Source organism: Lepisma saccharinum, chromosome 25 (assembly GCF_977018435.1).
Source record: "Lepisma saccharinum chromosome 25, izLepSacc3.1, whole genome shotgun sequence".
Lineage (NCBI taxonomy): Eukaryota > Metazoa > Arthropoda > Insecta > Zygentoma > Lepismatidae > Lepisma > Lepisma saccharinum.
The window spans coordinates 6,026,370-6,047,432 of NC_139253.1; the positions used below are offsets into that span (position 1 = coordinate 6,026,370).

Below are 21,063 nucleotides of genomic sequence, written 5' to 3' on the forward strand. Positions count from 1 at the left end.
GTTGGCTAATGAGTTCGGAGTATTTTCCTCCCAGCGCAGTGTCATGGGATCAATTGTCTTTCCATGTTCCACGCACAGCACAAGTTCAAACATATCAAGTTAGAAAGTTGCATGCTCGTGTATTCCATGCAAGCCGTTGATTAAGGGAAACAGAAGTTGCACTAAAATATTTTGAAAATGTGAACATGATATAAAAACCGGGTTGTTAAACGGGTATTGTAAATAAATTTAATTCCGGTCCGAGAAAGAAAATCACCATGCGTAATGGGTTCCGTACCATAAAGAACTTTTTCACCTTCACCACAATAAAATTCCTTTTCATATATAAACAATTTATAAACAAAATTCAAATAGTAATAAAATTTCTATCAAAATATATCGAATTGCACGACTAACTACTCAATGTAAATGAATATTCTAACTAACAGAAATATTTTGATACTATTCAAACTAGGCACACCTTCCGGTACGCCTACTATGTTACGACTTATCTCACCTATATAAATGAGAGCGACGGGCGATGTGTGCATGCCCTAGAGCTAATAAACCAAAATGTTATCTTAAAACAAAATTACAATTAAATCCAATTTCAAACATAATTACAACACATTATCCAAATCAACATAATGTAACCCATCTCCACCCACTAATAAGCTGCACCTTGACCTGAAATATATTCCAATAGAAAAAAATATATATATATATTTAAATATTCAAACTACGGCGGTATACAAACTGATATTTTACAATAATAGGTCAAATAAAACGCGGAATATCGATTACGGGACAGGTTCCTCTAAATAGAATAAAGCACCGCCAAATTCTTTGAGTTTCAAGATCATAACTAATACTACTCAAACCAAATTCACAATGATAATAATAGGGTATCTAATCCTAGTTTAATATATCACCTTTATAGAATTAATAAAAATAAAGAACAAATTATAATTATAATCCCGGAACCGAAATATTACACAATAAGGAAAAAGAGTCAAATAAAGGTTCCATTTAAATCGCTTATAGTAGTTAAGACATACGTAGATTTGTCCCAGTCAGGGGGGAGGAGGTTGGACGACAAGAGTGACGTATCATGCTATAAGCTAACTCAAGTCACGTGAATATATATATTGAAGTGTATTATAATATAAGTTAATTTTACTCGTTGGGGGAGCGGCACGACAAGATAAGGGAAATAACAATAGAGAAATATGTATTACTAAATGAAGCAGAAAAGGTGTCTATTATAAATCACAGTGGGGAGGGGAAAGGAAGGTAAAGAAAAGATTGAGAGAGAGAGAAAGATTGGAAGAGAGCGACGGATACTGCTGCGTGCGGTGTTGTATTGTGATATGTATTAACCTAAGATGGCGAATGGACGAGTCCAAGATGACGTAGTAAGTATAGAATTAGCCTACGATGGCAGAATTGGTGGTTTCAAGATGACCCTAGTAGCGACAGAGAGGAGACACACACACACTGGCAGAGACGATGGAAGAGAAGAGAGAGAGAGAAAAAGAGATGGAGTGAGGAAGAGAGAAAGAGAGCGAGCAGGATGATTCCAAGATGGCGGACAAAGTGTCCAGAGAGATGGAAGGAAAGAGGAAGATAGAAAGAAAACAGAGAGAAACGATGGCAGACATGATTATCCCAAGATGGCTTACAAAACGTCAAGATAAGAGAGACAGGCCGATTGAGGAAGAAACAAGACGGAAGACAAATAGGGATGAGATGAACAAAGAGAGAAAGAGAGACAGAGATAGAATAGACACAAGAGGAAAGCGACTATTGAGTTCCCAAAAACGATGCAGAGAAGATGGAAGTAAGTAGAAGAGAAGGGAATGGAGCCAGCGAAAGAGAGATAAAGAGAGAGAGGGAACGAGCAAAGTTATTTCAAGTTTGCAAACTAAGTGTCCAGAAACAAAAAAAGGAAGACCTCACCGACAGAGAAGACAGAAAGATAGCAAAAGATAAAAAAAGAGAGATAGAGAGATATACGAGGATAGACAGGGTTATAACTTGAACTTTAAGACCGAGAAGGAGACACTGCAAAGTCTCGTCTAATTTCGTATCGTCTCCATAACATCTCTTCGAGCGGGTGGGGGGTCTGAATCTGTGGGGCCTCTTATTGCTCTGGATACAGGGAAAATATTGGAATGATCGTTTCAGAATATTCATATTTTTATTTGAAAAATAAGTATAAAAATACATACATTTTTCCAATATATATAGTAGAACTTTTAACAATTATTTCGTAGACTCTGTAATTCCGAACAATTTTCCTCATTAGCAGATATTTCATTGGTAGCCCTATCTTCTGATTCGGAAGTGTTGACGAGCGCCTGCAAGAAGATTCCGTATTAGGTATGCAATTTTACATGTTACTTGCGAACTTCAGTATGAGATACATTAATGTTAAGTATTAAGTATGAAGTTCATGCATTAGTATAAACTTTATGAAATTATTTTCTTGCAAAAACGAAAATTTATATTATAGAAAGCACGTCCAGAAAGTAAGTTCCGTTTGGAATTTATGCCGCAGGTGCACTGTGTAATGCACTACAAGATCCTTTTTTTTAGTTTTTATGTATGTTCAATGTTAAAGGTAAAGTGTTCCCCTGTGCATAGCACCACGCCATGAAGGCGTATAGGGGGTGTGGGGGTAACGCCCCACACTTTCTTGATCCGGTCGTGAGTGGGGGTGATGTGATCAGCATCACGCCCCTGACCGCCTTTACCCCCCAGAGTTTCCCCCAGGTACCCATGTTATTCGACGCTGGGTGTGCGCCGGGACCGCTTCCACCGTTAGAAAAGTTCCCGGATTTGAACCGGTCGGGGATCGAACCCGGGACCTTTAGCATGGTAGTCAGACGCGTTACCGACTGAGCCACCGCGGCTACATGTTCAATGTTATTTTTTTTAATGACAGCTATACTTCTTTTTTATGCAGTTTCCAATGTAACTTGCTGTAGGGATGGCCTACGTGACGGTGAAAGCCAGCTTCCAGAAGGCTGTTAGTTTGAAAATCTTGTCCTTTCAACCTGAGGGGGTTGAAAAAAGTTCCGTTTACGGTTTTTTTGTTTTTTTCGAATCGCCTATATAAGGGAACCGATTGAGTAACGGGGGTGGGCATTCTTACGATTTTTTGGGCAAGAGGGAGAGAGAGAGACCTTTGGAAGGTTCTTTCGGTGCTGGTAGAGTGGCGGGTCTAGTCGAATGGCTAGCGGACACGGATCAACCATTTGCTTTCATCGAATTGCATAGACAAGTCCAGGCATTTTTTCTTGATTCGTTTGGTGACAAGCCAACGCTTAGTTTTCGGTGGACATTTGTTGTTATTCTTCGAGAAACGTCGTATCCGATGGAATTAAGGGACACGTTTAATTTCAAGTCCAGTATATGTCTATGCGTGTCAGGAAAAAACTAAATAACTTGTTGGGCGAAAGTATTAGTTTAAATTTGTTGATTCGACACTGTCAAGGGTCCGGTTTTTATTTAATCTGGGATTAAAGGGACAGTGACAGGGTGGAAAAGAATCATAACAGATTTGTTTCCCAATTATTTCTATTGAAAACTAGCCTAGGATGTCAACATCCTTTTTACAACACTAACTTTCAGGATGTAAGATATCCAATTGTTAATCATCTCTTCCACGTAGTACAACCTAACTACATTTTGCAGACGAACGAGACACTGGCGTCTGGAGTCAGTATGATCCTCCACGGGGCTCGAGTTGTGTGCTGTTGGTGTGTGTTTGTGATTGTCCCTTCACCCTTCTGATATAACCATTCATCCTCATCCTCGCGATTAGTCAAAAGGGGCAGAAATGCGAAGTAAAATAAACCAAATCAATCATGAATCAATCTTCCTGTCCTACATAATATGTATTTAAATATGTGCCTATCAGCTAGTTTACTGCCATGATACGTACTGTTAACTTTCTGTTGTTATTGAATTCCAGTCCCAGCTTCTTCTTGATGTTTGTGGGTAATTTCTCAAATACCCAGAGTGCACCAGGAGACAGCAAATCAGGATCCAACTCTCTCGGGTCCCGCGGAGATGTTAGAAAGCTCACAAGAAGTCCGGTGGCAACACTGATCGTCAAGGATATGGAAGCATACCACAGGAAGGATACTTCGTAGAGCGGCAAAACTTTCCTGAAAATATATTTATATACAGACCATTCCCTGACATTCGCTACGAGACTCGGCGGCAAGAGGCCCGGCGTCAGGGATTGTCTTTCCCGGTGAACGGGGTCCGCGACAGTCGCACGCTACAGTCTGTTTTCTTCGCTCTCCCTGCCTTCGCTCTCTTTTCCTTTCTCTTGACGTTGCAGACTGACGCCAGTATAATCCTCCCTCGGAAGTTATGTCGTGTCGTGTCCGTGTGTTGAAGATTGTGGCTTAATATGGCACCACAAAAGTTTACATTACAACAAAAGATTATCTTGTCGAGTGTTACTTCGGAAAGAGGAATTGTGGAGAAGTGCGACGACGTTTTGCAACGAAATTTCCTGGTGTTCCCGTTCCACATAGGACCACTACATTAAACCTCGTAAAAAAGTTTAGAGTAACAGGGTCAGTTCTGAATAAAAGTGGAAAGAAAAATGGGGAAATCTAAAAATAAAGTATACAAAGACAATCCGCACACCATCCGTGAGTTAAAAGAGAGTATTGTAGGAGAAATCGGGAGAATTACCGTACACGAACTTGCTCGTGTAAATGCCAATTTCCTTCGGAGATGCCAGGAATATATTGCAGCAGTGAACACCTTCTGTAGTCAAGATTAGTACACAATATGAGAACTGTAATTTTAATAGCAGACTCTAGCGACTGTCCCGGACACGTTCACCGGGAAAGACAAGCGCTGATGCTGGGCCGCTTGCCGCCAAGTCTCGTAGCGAAAGTCAGGGAATGCCCTGCAGTACACATATATACACGCATGCACCACACACCCAAATCCTATCACATAAAATTCCAATGGGAATATTGCGAAAAGAAATCCATATGACTGATGATTTGTTTGTCAACTGTTTAGCGTTTCACAGACAAGTGGATAGGCGAACCAGTAGATGTCAACCTGGCAACGTGATTTACAAATAACGGGCTATTCTAAATGATCTTCCCGATTTCAAAGTTTAATATCTCACGTTTATTAGTCACAGTGACATGCAAAGAAAAACTCAAAAAGTTTTAGTGTCTGGCAAAGCATTCTGCCGCTAGGGTGACAGTAAATCAAGATGGCTGGAAACAAAGACAGGAGAGCATTTTGTGTCCTGGAATTTCATGTACAACAGTCAGTTATTTGTGTCCAACGAAGTTTTTAGAACGAAGTTCGGGTGAGATCCACCAAGCGGTCACTCAATTCGGAAGTGGTATAAGAAAGTGGGTGTATCTGCAAGAGGAAATCAACAGGCCGGCCAGGAGTTAGTGATGAAACATTTGTTCGGTTGCGTGCGACTTTCATCAGAAGCCCCAATAAATCAACGGTTTGTGCAAGCAGAGAATTGAACTTGAAGCAGACAACAGTGTGGCACCAGGATGTCAGGAGAGAACTCAACAGAAGGTTACCAAATCAGTGGATAGGACGAGCTAGTCGTGTATGTATGTAAAAAAAACTTTTTGAGTTTTTCTTTCATTTAAAATACTTTGCATGTCATTGTGACTAAATAAACGTGAGATATTAAACTTTGAAATTGGGAAGATCATTTAGAATAGCCCTGTATTTTATTTATTTATTTATTTATTTCCAGGGCCTCTCCGATGGCTAGTGGCACATAGTGGTTCGAATTCCTCTTTAAACTGTAGGTATATTCCCGATTAGCCTTACTGTGCATAAAGTTGACTTAAAACACCAACTCAATCAATCATTTAATTATTTATTGGATTTAGCTGTTACACCAAGTATCCTACATAATGTTCCATCACTACATCAAATTACAATTTATTTAATACATACAACTTTCATATGTCTACCCAATTTCATGGAAAAATCTAAAAATTATAATGCAATTGTCATCTCTGCTGCCGATATGAAAGACGATAAAGAATTGATAGATGTATTCCTAATTTCATTAGATTTTTATAAAAGATCTCTCGTTCGGTATAAAGATTACCTTGAAATATTATGTGATGAACATGCTCCTGGTCTAGTTTGCATTTGCACATTGGTGAATTAATTAAATTAATTTTATGTAAATAATGATTTAATTAGAAGTCACCTAATCTTAATATTAACATTAAAAACTTTCTATATATATTGAATGTACAAAACCATGGTGTCCTACTATAAAATGTGAATACATTTTTGTATGAATGGCCCAAATATGTAAATTTTGCTTAACCCATATCTCCCATTCATATTAAATTTTGGTTTTTACTCTTGGTAACAGATCTGTGTATGATAGCAATATATTCATTCTATGATCCATTATTCTTGCTTCTTTTGCATTTTATCTGCCAGTTCATGATAATCAACTGTTAAGAGAATAGAGAAGAATTAGAAAAAATAACGACGCTCACTTTCAATCGTGGTCTCATAAGCTTGCAAAAACGTTATGAGTGAGTGTACAGTCACGGACACTTCTGGGTTGTAAAGACCCTATTGAAGAACCACTCAAGCAAGCCCTCGATGTCTGACCACCAAGCGCCTTGAGAGTAAACAACCCTACCAACATTGCAATTCTGCGGTGTGTATACCAGTCACGGATATAAATCTCAGTAAATTGAGCAGTAATGTGAAGGATAAATACGATATGAAGATTGTCGGACGTAATGTCTCGTGTTCTCGACATGGAATGATACTCGGCCCACGTTATGTTCCAATATTTAATGTTATTTTGGAACGAACTTGACGGACTTGCTTTATATCTTTACTGCTTGCATTACTGCAAATTCTATATTTTATAACTATATTAATGCATTGAACGAAAACAATACCTAGAATAACATCTCACACACGCGCACACCACAACTCTCGCACACATGCACGTGAAAACAAACACACAAAGCTAAGTTTTAACTTTCAAATGAATGTCCCAAGAACAGTAAATAAAAGCACGATAAGTGAAACATGGGATTTTTCACAGTAAGAATGCATCTATTTTGACATACGTTGTCTCTGTTACTAGACAATGAAACAATTATGAGAGAAATGAAGATGCATTTTGTTCATCAGGTGTTGAGGAAGGAAACAGACTGACTGGGAAAAAAAAAGAATGTACTGTAGCTATTGCTAGAGTGTTGGATAGCGTACAGATCTTTCATCCTAGAGCCCTAGGTTTGATCCCGACCAGGGTCAATTTTTTTTCATTCTTTCATATCAGTGAAGAAGTGTGTAATATCGATTTCCAGGCATTTTAACGAAAGGACCAGTGGCGGCTGCTTAATACGTGCTACCGTGCTATAGCACGTTATTCAATTTACTAAAATGAAAAGAAAGAAAGGGACACATTTCATAGATTGAAGATGTTTAATAAAACAGTGAAATGAAACTTATCACGTTAAGAGGCTCAAAAATTTGCAACGCGCTATAATATTTTCCGCACGCTGTTAAGCTACAACGAATACCGTGCTATTGGCTTCATAGCACGTTTTCACCACCTCGGGGCGCGCCGAATCTGGTCGAATGCCCCTCGGTTCTACGGGGGAGGTAGGGTCGGAGCCAATGAGCTCGCGAAATTCATCTGCTAGCGTGCTACACAGATCCACAGCACGGTTAAGTGTTGTCATCTCAGTATAATAAGAAAGTTTGCGGATAGTTTTACAGAATCAGACACAATTTTTTTTCGCGCGGTTCATGCTCATGCGCGTGGCATATGGAGCAAAAGGATAGTTGTGCACTGTTGTTCCAAGCAGTGGCGTACGAGAGGTTGGGGCTAGGAAATTGATGGAAGGCTACATCCCATCTCCAAATTTTGAGTTTCGGATGAAAGGAGCAAAAAACTCGGAAACAAGAAAAAACAGTGTTAAATGCAAACATCCCTTAAAATGATCTCCGATTACCATTTTTGTCTATGAATAACTTAAAATGAAGGTTTAAAGGGGTGACTGCAAAATATTTTATAGTTTATTCCGGCCGTACGTAGAAAGCAGCTATGTGATACAGACCTTTACAATTCCAGACCCCTCGGGAAATAAACCCTGCGTACGCTAGCAGCTCCAAGTGAGTGTGAAAATTTGTATGTGTTTTTTTTTTTGGGGGGGGGGATAATTGTAAATGCAAGAAACAACATCTACCTGTAGCACGCATCTGTGAAAAGTCACGAGCCGCCGCTGGAAAGGACACATATCAAATCTGTCCCTTCATTCTTCTCATAGGTCCTCTATCACGAGAGGATATAGTGGTTCTCTAGTAACGAAGCGTAGGATATCATATAGAGAAGCTCCCGTAGCTACGATTCTCTACTCACTTCGACCTGTCTGGTTTATTTGCTTTGTCTGCTCAAACCAACTAACGAAACATCATGAATCAAACGAAGACACACACGCAAAGGGGAACGTAATCTCTCTAAAACATGCCTCACATTGAAGGTTCCAGACTCGAGTTCTGGCTTTTGTGCGTGGGCGTTTATTCTTGTGTATCCTTTCAGCATATTCATCTTAACAGCATCATCAACACCGTCGCGATTAGACTGAGAAGAAATCAAAGTGACTCAAAAAGTTGCAGGAAATGAATGAGAAACCTGCTAATCCACGTTACGTCATATGGGAATTACCAGCAGTAGCAATAACAGACTGCAAAGAAAGATTACATTTCCGATAGATTGTTATACGGACACAGACAGACATGGGGAAAGAGAGAGACTCCAACGCGAGGACATAAACATCACAGTACATTAGGCTCCTTAAAAAAAAAATGTTTTCAGTCGGTTACTTGCGAGAGCCCTTCATGTTCTCAAGTTGGTGTGTTGGTTGTCGTGTCAGATTATGGTGCGGTCAACTTGAGTTCGATTCCTGCGGAAGCCGTACTTTTTTTTTGTAAAAACTTTCCCACTTAATACATAGATTATTTTCCAAAATGTTTGAAATGTATGGCACGCCGTGTGTGAGTAACATAAGAAATACAAAGATGAATAATGTCAAGCAGATGCATTGTTCCAAAGCACGTGAATTAATTCCAATTTAACAATGTTTCCTCTAAGTGCTGGAACAGCACAATTATTTATTAACAAAGAACATACAACCACAATTGAAACCCTTCCCAGTTGTCGGTGCTAACATTAAGGCGAAAACGTTATTCTTAGTGATGATACTACCTCACCAATGACATTAACTAGATGCTTTCAACTACACCAACTTTTCAATATCCACGATAATTGTTTATCTTTTCGTTCTTCAACATCGTAACTGTTCGGTCGTGCTGTCTAAGGCACCGAAGTTTCCATGCTTGCATTCGCATGTTCGAATCCCAAGGCTGTGTTGCAGTCCTACTTTTATATTTTTCTTTTCAACAAACGACATGAAAACCGTTAATAGCTATTTAACTTTCTGGAATGTGATATTCATAGAATCAAACAATATCCGGAGAACGTAGCTTAAATCATCTTAATCATAATAGTAATAATCCGTGACTCGACAGCCTGGGAAGGGCCTTGGCCTATCTACCAACTGCCAATCTCCCTCCCACAGTCCTACCTAGAGGTGTGGATATCTTCAACTGGTAATGGGGTGACGTGGGGTCAGCACATCGAACCCCCAGCCGTTATAGGAGATTTCCAAGACTGGGTTACGCCAGTCACTCGTAGCTCTCCAATTTCCTCACGATGGTGGGTTGCCACCTGTCCTATACACAGGTCGCGAACCCAGAGACTGAACCAAGGTGGACTCGAACCAATACTGTCCGCAGTCTGAGCCTTAAGCCATTTTATATATTATATTAAAGTAAGATGATCGTACCCTTATATGAAGTGTAAGACATACGTCCTAATTACAGTTTGTAATGTAACTTGCAGATTCTCTGAATTTTACGACTTGATTTTAGAAAGCAGCACGTCGCTAGGTGTAATACTTTATCGTAAAGAATATGTTTTAGAGAGTGTTTATTAATATTTCTTGTGCTTCCATGAAACGTTTTCTTAAGTTATTCAGCTAATTCTTTAGTCAGAATATCCTGTGTTTCTTTGCATCTGATGTGTTCATAACAATAATCCAAATGCATAAGCTGGTAAATTAACAAAAAAAAAAATATTTTACATATTTGATGAATGTGGGTGTGGATATGTGTATTTCAAATAGAGGGGGGGGGGGAGAAAGCAGATTAGAAAGCTAGAAAATTACTGGTATTGGGTTTGTTGTCCTGAATTTCAGTCACAAAATCTGATCAGCACACTGAACCAAGCCATATTATGGGATGAAAAATCAATTCCTATGGCCAAACAACTCCAACAAATCAATAAAATTGTCTGTCGAGAAGAGGGACACACAATTGCTTTCTATCATACATTATAACCTGCATGCCCCGTATCATTGCTCTGTCCGTGTAAAATGAAGACAATCCTCGGTCGGTTATAACGCAAACAATGTTTTGTTCACCTTAAAAACATGTAAAAGTTGTTTTTCGGTCTGTCCTGTTCACTGGAGTGCTGTGCTTCGGCATGGTGAAGGTCATGTTTCGCAGATAAGCGCCTACCACATGCACCTTGTGTGTAACAGGCAACGAGAAGCTGATAAGGTCACTGATAAGTTGCCTGCTCCGTGTTGTGCTGGCACGTTTAGCAAGACATTGGGTAAACGAGAGAGAATGAAAAGTTCGTGATTTCGAACTCGGGCAAGATATATTGTTTTAAACATAGTGAAAAAAAATTCTGCAGAAAGCCTATTCTCACATGAGTTTCCGAAGAATTAAACTTGATTGACATTTCCCTATATTTTACTTTCGTTTATACCTTTAGTTCATCAAACTAACATATACTCTTCTCTATTGTTTTTATAGTAAGCACGAAAACCCCTTAAGAGTATAAAATACATTTCACTCTTTACAATTTATTCATTGTTCTTTGCTGCAAAGGAAGTTTCTTCACTGAAACCTCCAGGCACTACTTTTCTTTGATGTGGATTATTTTACTTCGCTCTTTTGTAATTTTTGGCTAATCGCAAAGATGAGGATGAGCCATGATAGGATGAAATTTATGACACTCACAAAGAACACCGATGCCCAGGCCGGAGTTTGAAACCGGAACTCCTGCCATCGTAGCGCCCTATGCTAACCATTCCAGGTAGGCTCCATCCCTTCTATCATATTTGGGTACGATCCTCTTACTTTAATACGAGATTCTATGAACGTCACATTCCAGAAAGATAAATAGCTATTAATGGTTTCCATATTGTATGTTAAAAGAAAATTATAAAAGTAGGACTGCAACACAGCCTTGGGATTCGAACATGCGAATGCAAGCATCAAAACTTCGGTACCTTAGACAGCACGACCGAACAGTTACGATGTTGAAGAACGAAAAGATAAGCAATTATCGTGGATATTGAAAAGTTGGTGTAGTTGAAAGCATCTAGTTAATGTCATTGGTGAGGTAGTAGTATCATTATTAAGGATAACGTTTTCGCCTTAATGTTAGCAACGACAACTGGGAAGGGTTTCAATTGTGGTTGTATGTTCTTTGTTAATAAATAATTGTGCTGTTCCAGCACTTAGAGGAAACATTGTTAACGTGGAATTAATTCACGTGCTCTGGAACAATGCATCTGCTTGGCATTATTCATCTTTGTATTTCTTATGTTTAGGGTGACCAGATATTTGTTGACCAAAAAGAGTATGGTCTATAGGTTGAAGGTGCGCATGCATTTTGCCCTTTCACGGGTTCCGCAAAAATCCCGCGCGACTTCTTGACAGTCTAATTATCCTGGAAATTATGCAAAATTAAAACTTCCTTTTTACTTTACACTAATTTTGCACAAAAAACTATATTTTGTGACTACATAATATCTATTTTATTATTCTGATGCAATTCTTGAATATTCTATAGCAAATTTCTTGGTATGTTGATGCATATAATTGTAGGAGAATATTTACACACCAATATTGATCAATATTTTGAACAAATTTTAATTATTGCAATTTTCAAGTATCGGTATCGGTATCGGTTCAAGGTGGTATCGGCTCAGCCCTAATCATTATCATTAAATTCCAATGAATTTGAAATATGTTTTGCTTTTGATGGAATATGAAAATTACACTTGAAATTGTTCATAGGAAATTCATGAGTCAATGAGTAAATACTTCAGTTTGTTGACATCTTGACGTTTTCCGTTCTGTGGATTTTAAGGCATTTTTACGCGTAAAGTAATGAATGATGTTAAATAGCAAGGGAAAGAGTATATTTGGGGATTTTTGCAAATTTAAAAGAGTATAGAGTATATGAACCTCTAAAAGAGTATATCTGGTCACCCTACGTATGTTACTCACACACGGCGTGCCATACATTTCAAACATTTTGGAAAATAACACTGGTCAACAATGAAAATGCTTCGGAGATAAAAGTAACCAATTCTGGCTAATTTGAGGATAACGAATATGATATTAGTTTTTGAAGATTGGTTCGAGTTTCGAAGAAATACATTATCGCCGGATGTATTCCGGCGCGCAAAATAAGGGTTCTTGACAACAGCGGCTGTCTGCGTATTTCAATAAACATCCATTGTTTGACGGTTAGCTTTATCACTTCCTTATCTTTAGCACGTGATCGCTGACCGAGAATCATCAACCACGTCACGCTTCAGTTTGTATTGAAGATTATGCCAGGAGAAACCTGTTGTTACGTGTTCCTGCGTAGTTCCATTTTAAACTCCCGGACATGATCGTGGCGAAATTTTGTGTATGTTTGTGTTTTTTTTATCGTTTTATGACTGTACTGACCACAAACTTGTCGCGTAAGTGTGTTGTTGTGGTGAGATATTGGACGAGTGTGTGGTGTTATTTCTTTTTATCGTTATATGACTCTACTGACCAGAAACATGTCACGTAAATGTGTTAACAGTACAGGCAATTTTTGTTATGGTTGGGGCGAAATAATATTTGTCCATCAAAAAAGAAATTTCACGCCAATCATAAAGAGAACCTACCACTTGTACTTTGGTTGTAAAGTGAGAGATATGGACAAGAGTGGGCACTACACATTTGTTGTAATACTTGTTCGACAAACTTGCGGGACTGACTACATGGAAAAAGACCACGCATCCCATTTGAAGTTCCAATGATATGGAGAGAACCGACATATCATACTTCAAACTGCTACTTTTGCATGGTTCCTCCAATTAAAGGCCTATCCAAAAAGAAAAAGTGGACTATCACTTATCCCAATATTCCTTCAGCTATTCGTCCTGTGCCACATTCGGAAGAACTACCTGTTCCACAACCTCCCGCATCCTGCTCCAGTGATTCATCCGATGAAGAGCAAGAGGCAGCCAAACTCGACGCAGGAATGCCAAATCCGGTTGCAGATTCCTCGTCATCCATCGAGCCTGAATTCACAGACAACATATCATCATCCAATCGCCATCTGATCACTCAACATGAATTAAATAACCTTGTGAGAGACCTGGGGTTGTCAAAAAGTGGCACAGAACTTCTGGCATCCAGACTCAAGCAGTGGGGAGTTCTTGCTGAAGATGTTAAAGTATCCGTGTTTCGGACACGTCGGAAACCCCTGGAAGAGTATTTTTCAGTGGAAGGTGACATAGTATGTTGTAAAAATGTGACTGTTCTTATGAGTAAACTTAACATAGAACATAATCCCGACGAATGGCGGCTGTTCATAGATGCATCAAAACTAAGTCTGAAAGCTGTGTTAGTGAACAATGGAAATGTGTTGCCATCAATCCCAATCGGTTATGCAGTGCACTTGAAGGAGACATATGCCAACATGGAAAAACTGCTGAAAGCCATACATTATAACGAATACAATTGAAATATTTGTGGCGACTTCAAAGTTCTAGCCATACATCTTGGCCTGCAGCTCGGCTACACAATATACTGCTGCTTTTTATGCGAGTGGGATAGCCGTGATAAGGCTTCCCACTACTTAAGGAAAGACTGACCACTCCTTAAATCTTTGGAGCCAGGAACAAAGAACGTTCAATATGTTCTTTTGATAGCTCCCAGCAGGGTTTTACTTCCTCCTGTACATTTTAAAGTAGGTTTAATTAAGATCTTCGTTAAAGGTATGAATCAAGCCAGTGATGCACTCAAGTATATTCTGCTTAAATTTAAACGAATTAGTGAAACTAAAATCAGGGAGGGAATATTTATTGGCCCTCAGACTCGAGAACTCCTCAATGATCCTGAATTTGACGCACTGTTAGAAGATATGGAGAAGATTGCATGGGACTCTTTCCGAAACGTGGTGACATTTTTTTGGGGGGGAATCGTGCGGATTCAGAATTACAAGGAACTAGTGGAGCACCTAATATCTTCCTACCAAGCAATGGGGTGTCATATGTCACTAAAAATACATATGTTACACTCCCACATAAACTTCTTCCCAGAAAGTTGCGGAGCAGTCAGCGATGAACATGGGGAACATTTCCAACAAGTTATATCTACAATGGCGAAACGACATCAGGGCCATTGAAGCAAGTCTATGCTTGCTGATTATTGTTGGACAATCGCCAGAGATGTTCCAGAACCACAATACAACCGACAGGCAAAGAGGCGCCATTTGTAATATCCATGTAAGTAATGTTTATATAACTTCCATTTTGTACACGTGTTAATTTCCTATTAACACCACATAACACATATTCCTTTCGATTACACTTAAACTCGAACCAATTCAGCATTTTTATTATTATTTTCGTATTCAGCACCCTCAATTTCATAAGGAAGTGCACTTTTCATTTCCGAAGCATGAAAAAAGTTAAAATTTGTTGTCCAATGTAATCTATGTATTAAGTGGGAAAGTTTTTTAAAAAAAAGTACGGCTTCCGCAGGAATCGAACTCAAGTTGACCGCACCATAATCTGACACGACAACCAACACACCAACTTGAGAACATGAAGGGCTCTCGCAAGTAACCGACTGAAAACATTTTTTTTAAGGAGCCTAATGTATTGTGATGTTTATGTCCTCGCGTTGGAGTCTCTCTCTTTCCCCATGTCTGTCTGTGTCCGTATAACAATCTATCGGAAATGTAATCTTTCTTTGCAGTCTGTTATTGCTACTGCTGGTAATTCCCATATGACGTAACGTGGATTAGCAGGTTTCTCATTCATTTCCTGCAACTTTTTGAGTCACTTTGATTTCTTCTCAGTCTAATCGCGACGGTGTTGATGATGCTGTTAAGATGAATATGCTGAAAGGATACACAAGAATAAACGCCCACGCACAAAAGCCAGAACTCGAGTCTGGAACCTTCAATGTGAGGCATGTTTTAGAGAGATTACGTTCCCCTTTGCGTGTGTGTCTTCGTTTGATTCATGATGTTTCGTTAGTTGGTTTGAGCAGACAAAGCAAATAAACCAGACAGGTCGAAGTGAGTAGAGAATCGTAGCTACGGGAGCTTCTCGATATGATATCCTTCGCTTCGTTACTAGAGAACCACTATATCCTCTCGTGATAGAGGACCTATGAGAAGAATGAAGGGACAGATTTGATATGTGTCCTTTCGTTAAAATGCCTGGAAATCGATATTACACACTTCTTCACTGATATGAAAGAATGAAATAAAATTGACCCTGGTCGGGATCAAACCTAGGGCTCTAGGATGAAAGATCTGTACGCTATCCAACACTCTAGCAATAGCTACAGTACATTATTTTTTTTTCCAGTCAGTCTGTTTCCTTCCTCAACACCTGATGAACAAAATGCATCTTCATTTCTCTCATAATTGTTTCATTGTCTATTAATAGAAACCACGTATGTCAAAATAGATGCATTCTTACTGTGAAAAATCCCATGTTTCACATATCGTGCTTTTCATTTACTGTTCTTGGGACATTCATTTGAAAGTTAAACCTTATCTTTGTGTTTTTGTTTTCACGTGCATGTGTGCGAAAATTGTGGTGTGCACGTGTGTTGGATGTTATTCTGGTATTGTTTTCGTTCAATGCATTAATATAGTTACAAAATATAGAATTTGCAGTAATGCAAGCAGTAAAGATATAAAGCAAGTCCGTCAAGTTTGTTCCAAAATAACATTAAATATTGGAACATAAAATGGGGCGAGTATCATTCCATGTCGAGAACACGAGACATTATTCCGACAATCTTCATATCGTATATCTCCTTCGCATTACTGCTCAATTTACTAAGATTTATATCCGTGACTGCTATACAAGCCACAGAATTGCAATGTTGGTGGGATTGTCTACTCTCAAGGCGCTTGGTGGTCAGACATCGAGGGCTTGCTTCAGTCGTTCTTCAATAGGGTCGTTACAACCCAGAAGTGTCCGTCACTGTACGAGGAATAAACTTTTTATTAAGGTTAAATCGAGAGTTTAATTAACCACCCCTTTGGATCATTAGTGTTCTGGTCGCTACGTTAGAAGTGAAGGGTTAAATCCAAGTAGAAACGCAGAAGTACGTAACAACTGATATAGTATTTTAGATGTAAACGATAATTCCATTCTCTCTTCAGTACTGAGCATAAACTTCCATTCCTATCAGTCTACAACCAAAGTTTTCCATGTATTCTTATTACTAGAGTGTGGGTTTATAGGCATTTAAAATCTCCCAAATAGGCACAAAAATTTAAAAAACAGGAACGTAGAAAAGACACTAAAATAGAGACTGAACGTGGGCTTATATCATTTTTTTTCCTTCAAGGCATCACCTTACTTCCTGTCACACGCACAACAAAACAAATGAGAACTGATTGACTCCTACAAGCTTTCAGCTAGCAAAAAGGTTTGGCTTTTACAACCTGTTGTCTATTTTGCTTACTTTTATTAAGCAACATTTGGAATTTCCAAAGATCTGACATCCCTTGCAACCCTCAAATCTGGCGAATACCAGATTTCTATCAGTTCAACATGAACAAAGGCTTACTATCTTCAACGTAGGGAAAGCCAAAGGCTCGTAGAAAAACTGAAGTAGCAAAAATTGCAGAATAAGTATTTCAGACACGATTAAGTAAAATAGGCGCTAACCATCAAAAGAGGCATTTATAGACACTATAAGAATTCGTTTTCGGACTTGAAACACCATGGAGCGAACTTAAAACATTACTTTCACTACAAAGGACTAAACAAGGTAAATAAGTCAAAATCCGAACCTACTTAATAGTCATACATTTCTATGAACGTACCCTTTGACAGGAGGTCTCGTGGAAACAATGGACGAAACATTGCAGGCACAGCCGTCAACTGACAGAGGCTTCCAGGGGTAGGCAATCAGTCCGTTGGCTTTTGCTAGCTGAGAACCCACTTCAATCCACACCATGAATGCCATGCCGGATATTGTTCCAACTATAGCACCCTGCAATGAATATATATATATATATATATATATATATATATATATATATATATATATAAATAATAATAGGAGTTTAATAAGGTTATCTGAAGGAAAGGGAGGTGAGACGACGAGACATTGGGAAAGACAAAGGGGGCCGGTCAATAATATGTCAAACGTGTTTTTGAAAGCTGGTTTCTACAAAGGTCTTATTAATGCTTTCTTTTAAATTACGATGGACAAGAACAAAGAGAAATGGAAACAGTGGGTCGGTGTCATCCTAATTGCGAACAGTTGCTTCCTGAGCAGGAATAATCTTAAAGGGCTATGTCCTAATTGCGAACAGATGCTGCCTGAACAGGAATAATCTTAAAGGGCTATGTCCTAATTGCAAACACTTGCTACCTGAACAGCAATAATCTTAAAGGCCTATGTCCTAATTGCGAACAGTTGCTGCCTGAACAGGAATAATCTTAAAGGGCTATGTTTTAATTGCGAACAGTTGCTGCCTGAACAGGAATAATCTTAAATGGCTCTATCCTAATTGCAAACAGTTGCTGCCTTAACAGGAATAATCTTAAATGGCTCTATCCTAATTGCGAACAGTTGCTGCCTGAACAGGAATAATCTTAAAGGGCTATGTTTTAATTGCGAACAGTTGCTGCCTGAACAGGAATAATCTTAAATGGCTCTATCCTAATTGCAAACAGTTGCTGCCTGAACAGGAATAATCTTAAAGGGCTATGTCCTAATTGCAAACAGTTGCTGCCTGAACAGGAATAATCTTAAAGGGCTATGTCCTAATTCCAAACACTTGCTACCTGAACAGCAATAATCTTAAAGGCCTATGTCCTAATTGCGAACAGTTGCTGCCTGAACAGGAATAATCTTAAAGGGCTATGTTTTAATTGCGAACAGTTGCTGCCTGAACAGGAATAATCTTAAATGGCTCTATCCTAATTGAAAACAGTTGCTGCCTGAACATGAATAATCTTAAACGGCTATGTCTTAATTACTAACAGTTGCTGCCTGAGCATGAATAATCTTAAAGGGCTATGTCCAAATTCCGAACAGTTGCTGCCTGAACAGGAATAATCTTAAAGGGCTATATCCTAATTGCGAACAGTTGCTGCCTGAACAGAAAAACCTCGAAGAGCTGTGTCCTAATTGCGAGTACATTTTTCTGACTTGTGACCTACAACTTCTGGCATTTCCTGTGTCTTTTTAAGGAATTTTTAGGAGCGTAAGGGGTGATCATTTCCGAAGACTCCCAATTGTCTACCTCCCTTCCACGTAGTATACCCTGGACTGCATTTGACACACTGACGAGCCCATGGCCAGAAAAATTCTCTATAGGACTTGTGTGCTGTGTCTATGTTTTTGTTTGTGTCCCTTAATCTATCTCATTTTATCATTATTCATTCTCATCTTCACAATTACCAAAAGTGGCAGAAAATCGTAGTAAAATAAACCAAATCAATCACAGAGAGAAAAAAGAAAGAGAGAGATAAATAGATGTCTAAGAACATAGAACGAACAAAGTGGTACTCACCGTTGAATTGCACCAAGGGTAGAACATGCCTAAAGTAAACATTGAACAAATGGCTCCGAAACCAATGGCAGTTATGGCCCATGTCAACTGGAAATACAAGACACAGCATATATAGTCTTGGTCTTATCGCTTGAGAAAATGTTGTCAAAGATAGTAAAAACGTTTTAGATGTAGTCAGGACTCAAATTTTCTTCCCTTTTAAATTTAAACAGACTGAAATCGTGAATGGTAGAGTGCGCGTCAAATCTCCTGCATATGGCCTTGAACGGCTGAACAGCACCAGCGAATCACAGACGTGCGGCGTTGCCTATTTCTGAACCTGTTCGTCTCGCTCAACCACGCTGTCTCTTTTCCGTGTGAGATTTCGACATGGCACCGCTGCAGTGCACTGCTATTGGCTATCGCCATATGCAGGAGATTTGACGCGCACTCTAGTCATTTGGCCCAATACTCCTCTGTGAAAAAAATTGAATACACAAGACACAACTAATAATAATAAACAACAAACAAAACAAGAAATAGAGACATATGGCACCACAAAAGGATGAAGGCAACATAGACGCTATCATACTATGGTAAGCTCTGTCACGTCAACAGCTTTTATGAATGGAAAATAATAGAATGGGTCTTTATTTAAGCAGCCTATAATGTGTAATATTAGAGTATTAAGAATTTAGTTCACACTGAAAAGAAAAATGTATTGAAACATCTAACAGATTAAACGAACCGGAACGGTTTGTTGGCATTTGTGACAAGACGGAACGGGATGGTTTCAGGTATTCAAGAACCGTAATGTCTTTCCGGTCCGCTCCGGTCCATTTCGAGACCTAGATATTGTAGTACTGCATGGGACTATTTTCGCTAACTCGTACTTGTTCAACCCTCCCACCCTCGAGCGTATACAATGGAATTATATGACAATAATCGTAGATGTAAAATATCCGCTTTGGTAGTTTCAGCCCACAATCAACTGTTCTATTTTCATACATCACTGTGTATTGGTAGATAGAATAAATTCTAACATGGAGATGATGACTATCTTCACTTAAGCTTCAATTTCACTGCGTCTTTCGCTTTACGATCCATATTTGAGGGCTCACTACAACAGACAAATTACCGTTCGATGTGTACTACTGGGCTTCGAGCGTGTACCGCTCGTTTTGCCTGTTTGAGCGTTATTGGCTCGAGCGAAGAAGCTCTCAATTCCGAACGCTATCTAGTGTCGCCCTTGCGAACTATTTGGTGCTCTAGACATCAGAAAAACGATAGAAACTATTGAAGTTTTCCTCTAATCAGAATTACCTCAGCTACATATATTGTATTGCGTCACATAGAATAGTCTTTTTATTTTCTACTGAGCGAGGTTCAGCCTAGGGCTGCTCTACCACCTATGTGAAGAGATACGTACCTGTAGTATAGTCCCCAGCTGTTCGATAAGAAACACCAGTGCAAACGCTATCAGTCCATACACCACTGAGAAAAACTTAGCCAGTTGCAGCTCCTTCTCGTCAGACAACTTCCATTTCGGCATCACAAAGTCTTTCACGGTGACGGTTGCCATGGAGTTGAGAAGCGTTGACACAGTGCTAGGAAACAGATTGAAGTGCATTGGATTTTTTTCTATACTAAGCTCAAATTAAAGGCCGAATCACACACAATCACTAAATTTCCTACTGTCCTTGTTGGCGGTGAACTGACCACCAGGCCGACTGCCGGACTGGTTGTAATTGAAACTATCTTCTCTGCTCGATGCTGTGGTAGAAGTGCGCGTCAAATCTCCTGCATATGGCGATAGCCAATAGCAGCGCACTGCAGCGGTGCCAGGTCGAAATCTCACACGGAAGAAAAAACAGCGTGGTTGAGCGAAACGCCTTGTCACGGAGAGCACGGCAACGCCGCAAGTCTGTGATTCGCTGGTGTTGTTCAGCCGTTCAAGGCCATATGCAGGAGATTTTATGCGCACTTCTAACAACCGATAAGAGGGAACGTTGTGAAGATAGTCTGATAATACACTTATGCTATCATTTCTAATTTTTTTTAGGAAACTAGAACCAAATTTGTTGGAATTCTACACTGGGATGACTTACAAGCTTTTGCTACGAAGGCTGGTT

General features: G+C 39.3%; 1 protein-coding gene across 1 annotated transcript in view; it reads right to left on the reverse strand.

The window, feature by feature from the left end:
* Positions 1-2,169: 2,169 nt before the first annotated feature.
* The window catches only part of LOC145978706 (sodium-coupled monocarboxylate transporter 1-like), a 55,083-nt gene continuing 36,189 nt past the window's right edge, over positions 2,170-21,063 (reverse strand). The window contains exons 11-15 of the mRNA XM_083111507.1: positions 20,361-20,538; positions 18,953-19,039; positions 17,252-17,421; positions 3,929-4,154; positions 2,170-2,339 (exon numbers count right to left, since the gene is read on the reverse strand). Coding sequence (XP_082967633.1) covers positions 2,238-2,339; positions 3,929-4,154; positions 17,252-17,421; positions 18,953-19,039; positions 20,361-20,538 — 763 coding nt within the window. The 3' untranslated portion in view covers positions 2,170-2,237. The remainder of the gene's footprint in view (positions 2,340-3,928; positions 4,155-17,251; positions 17,422-18,952; positions 19,040-20,360; positions 20,539-21,063) is intronic.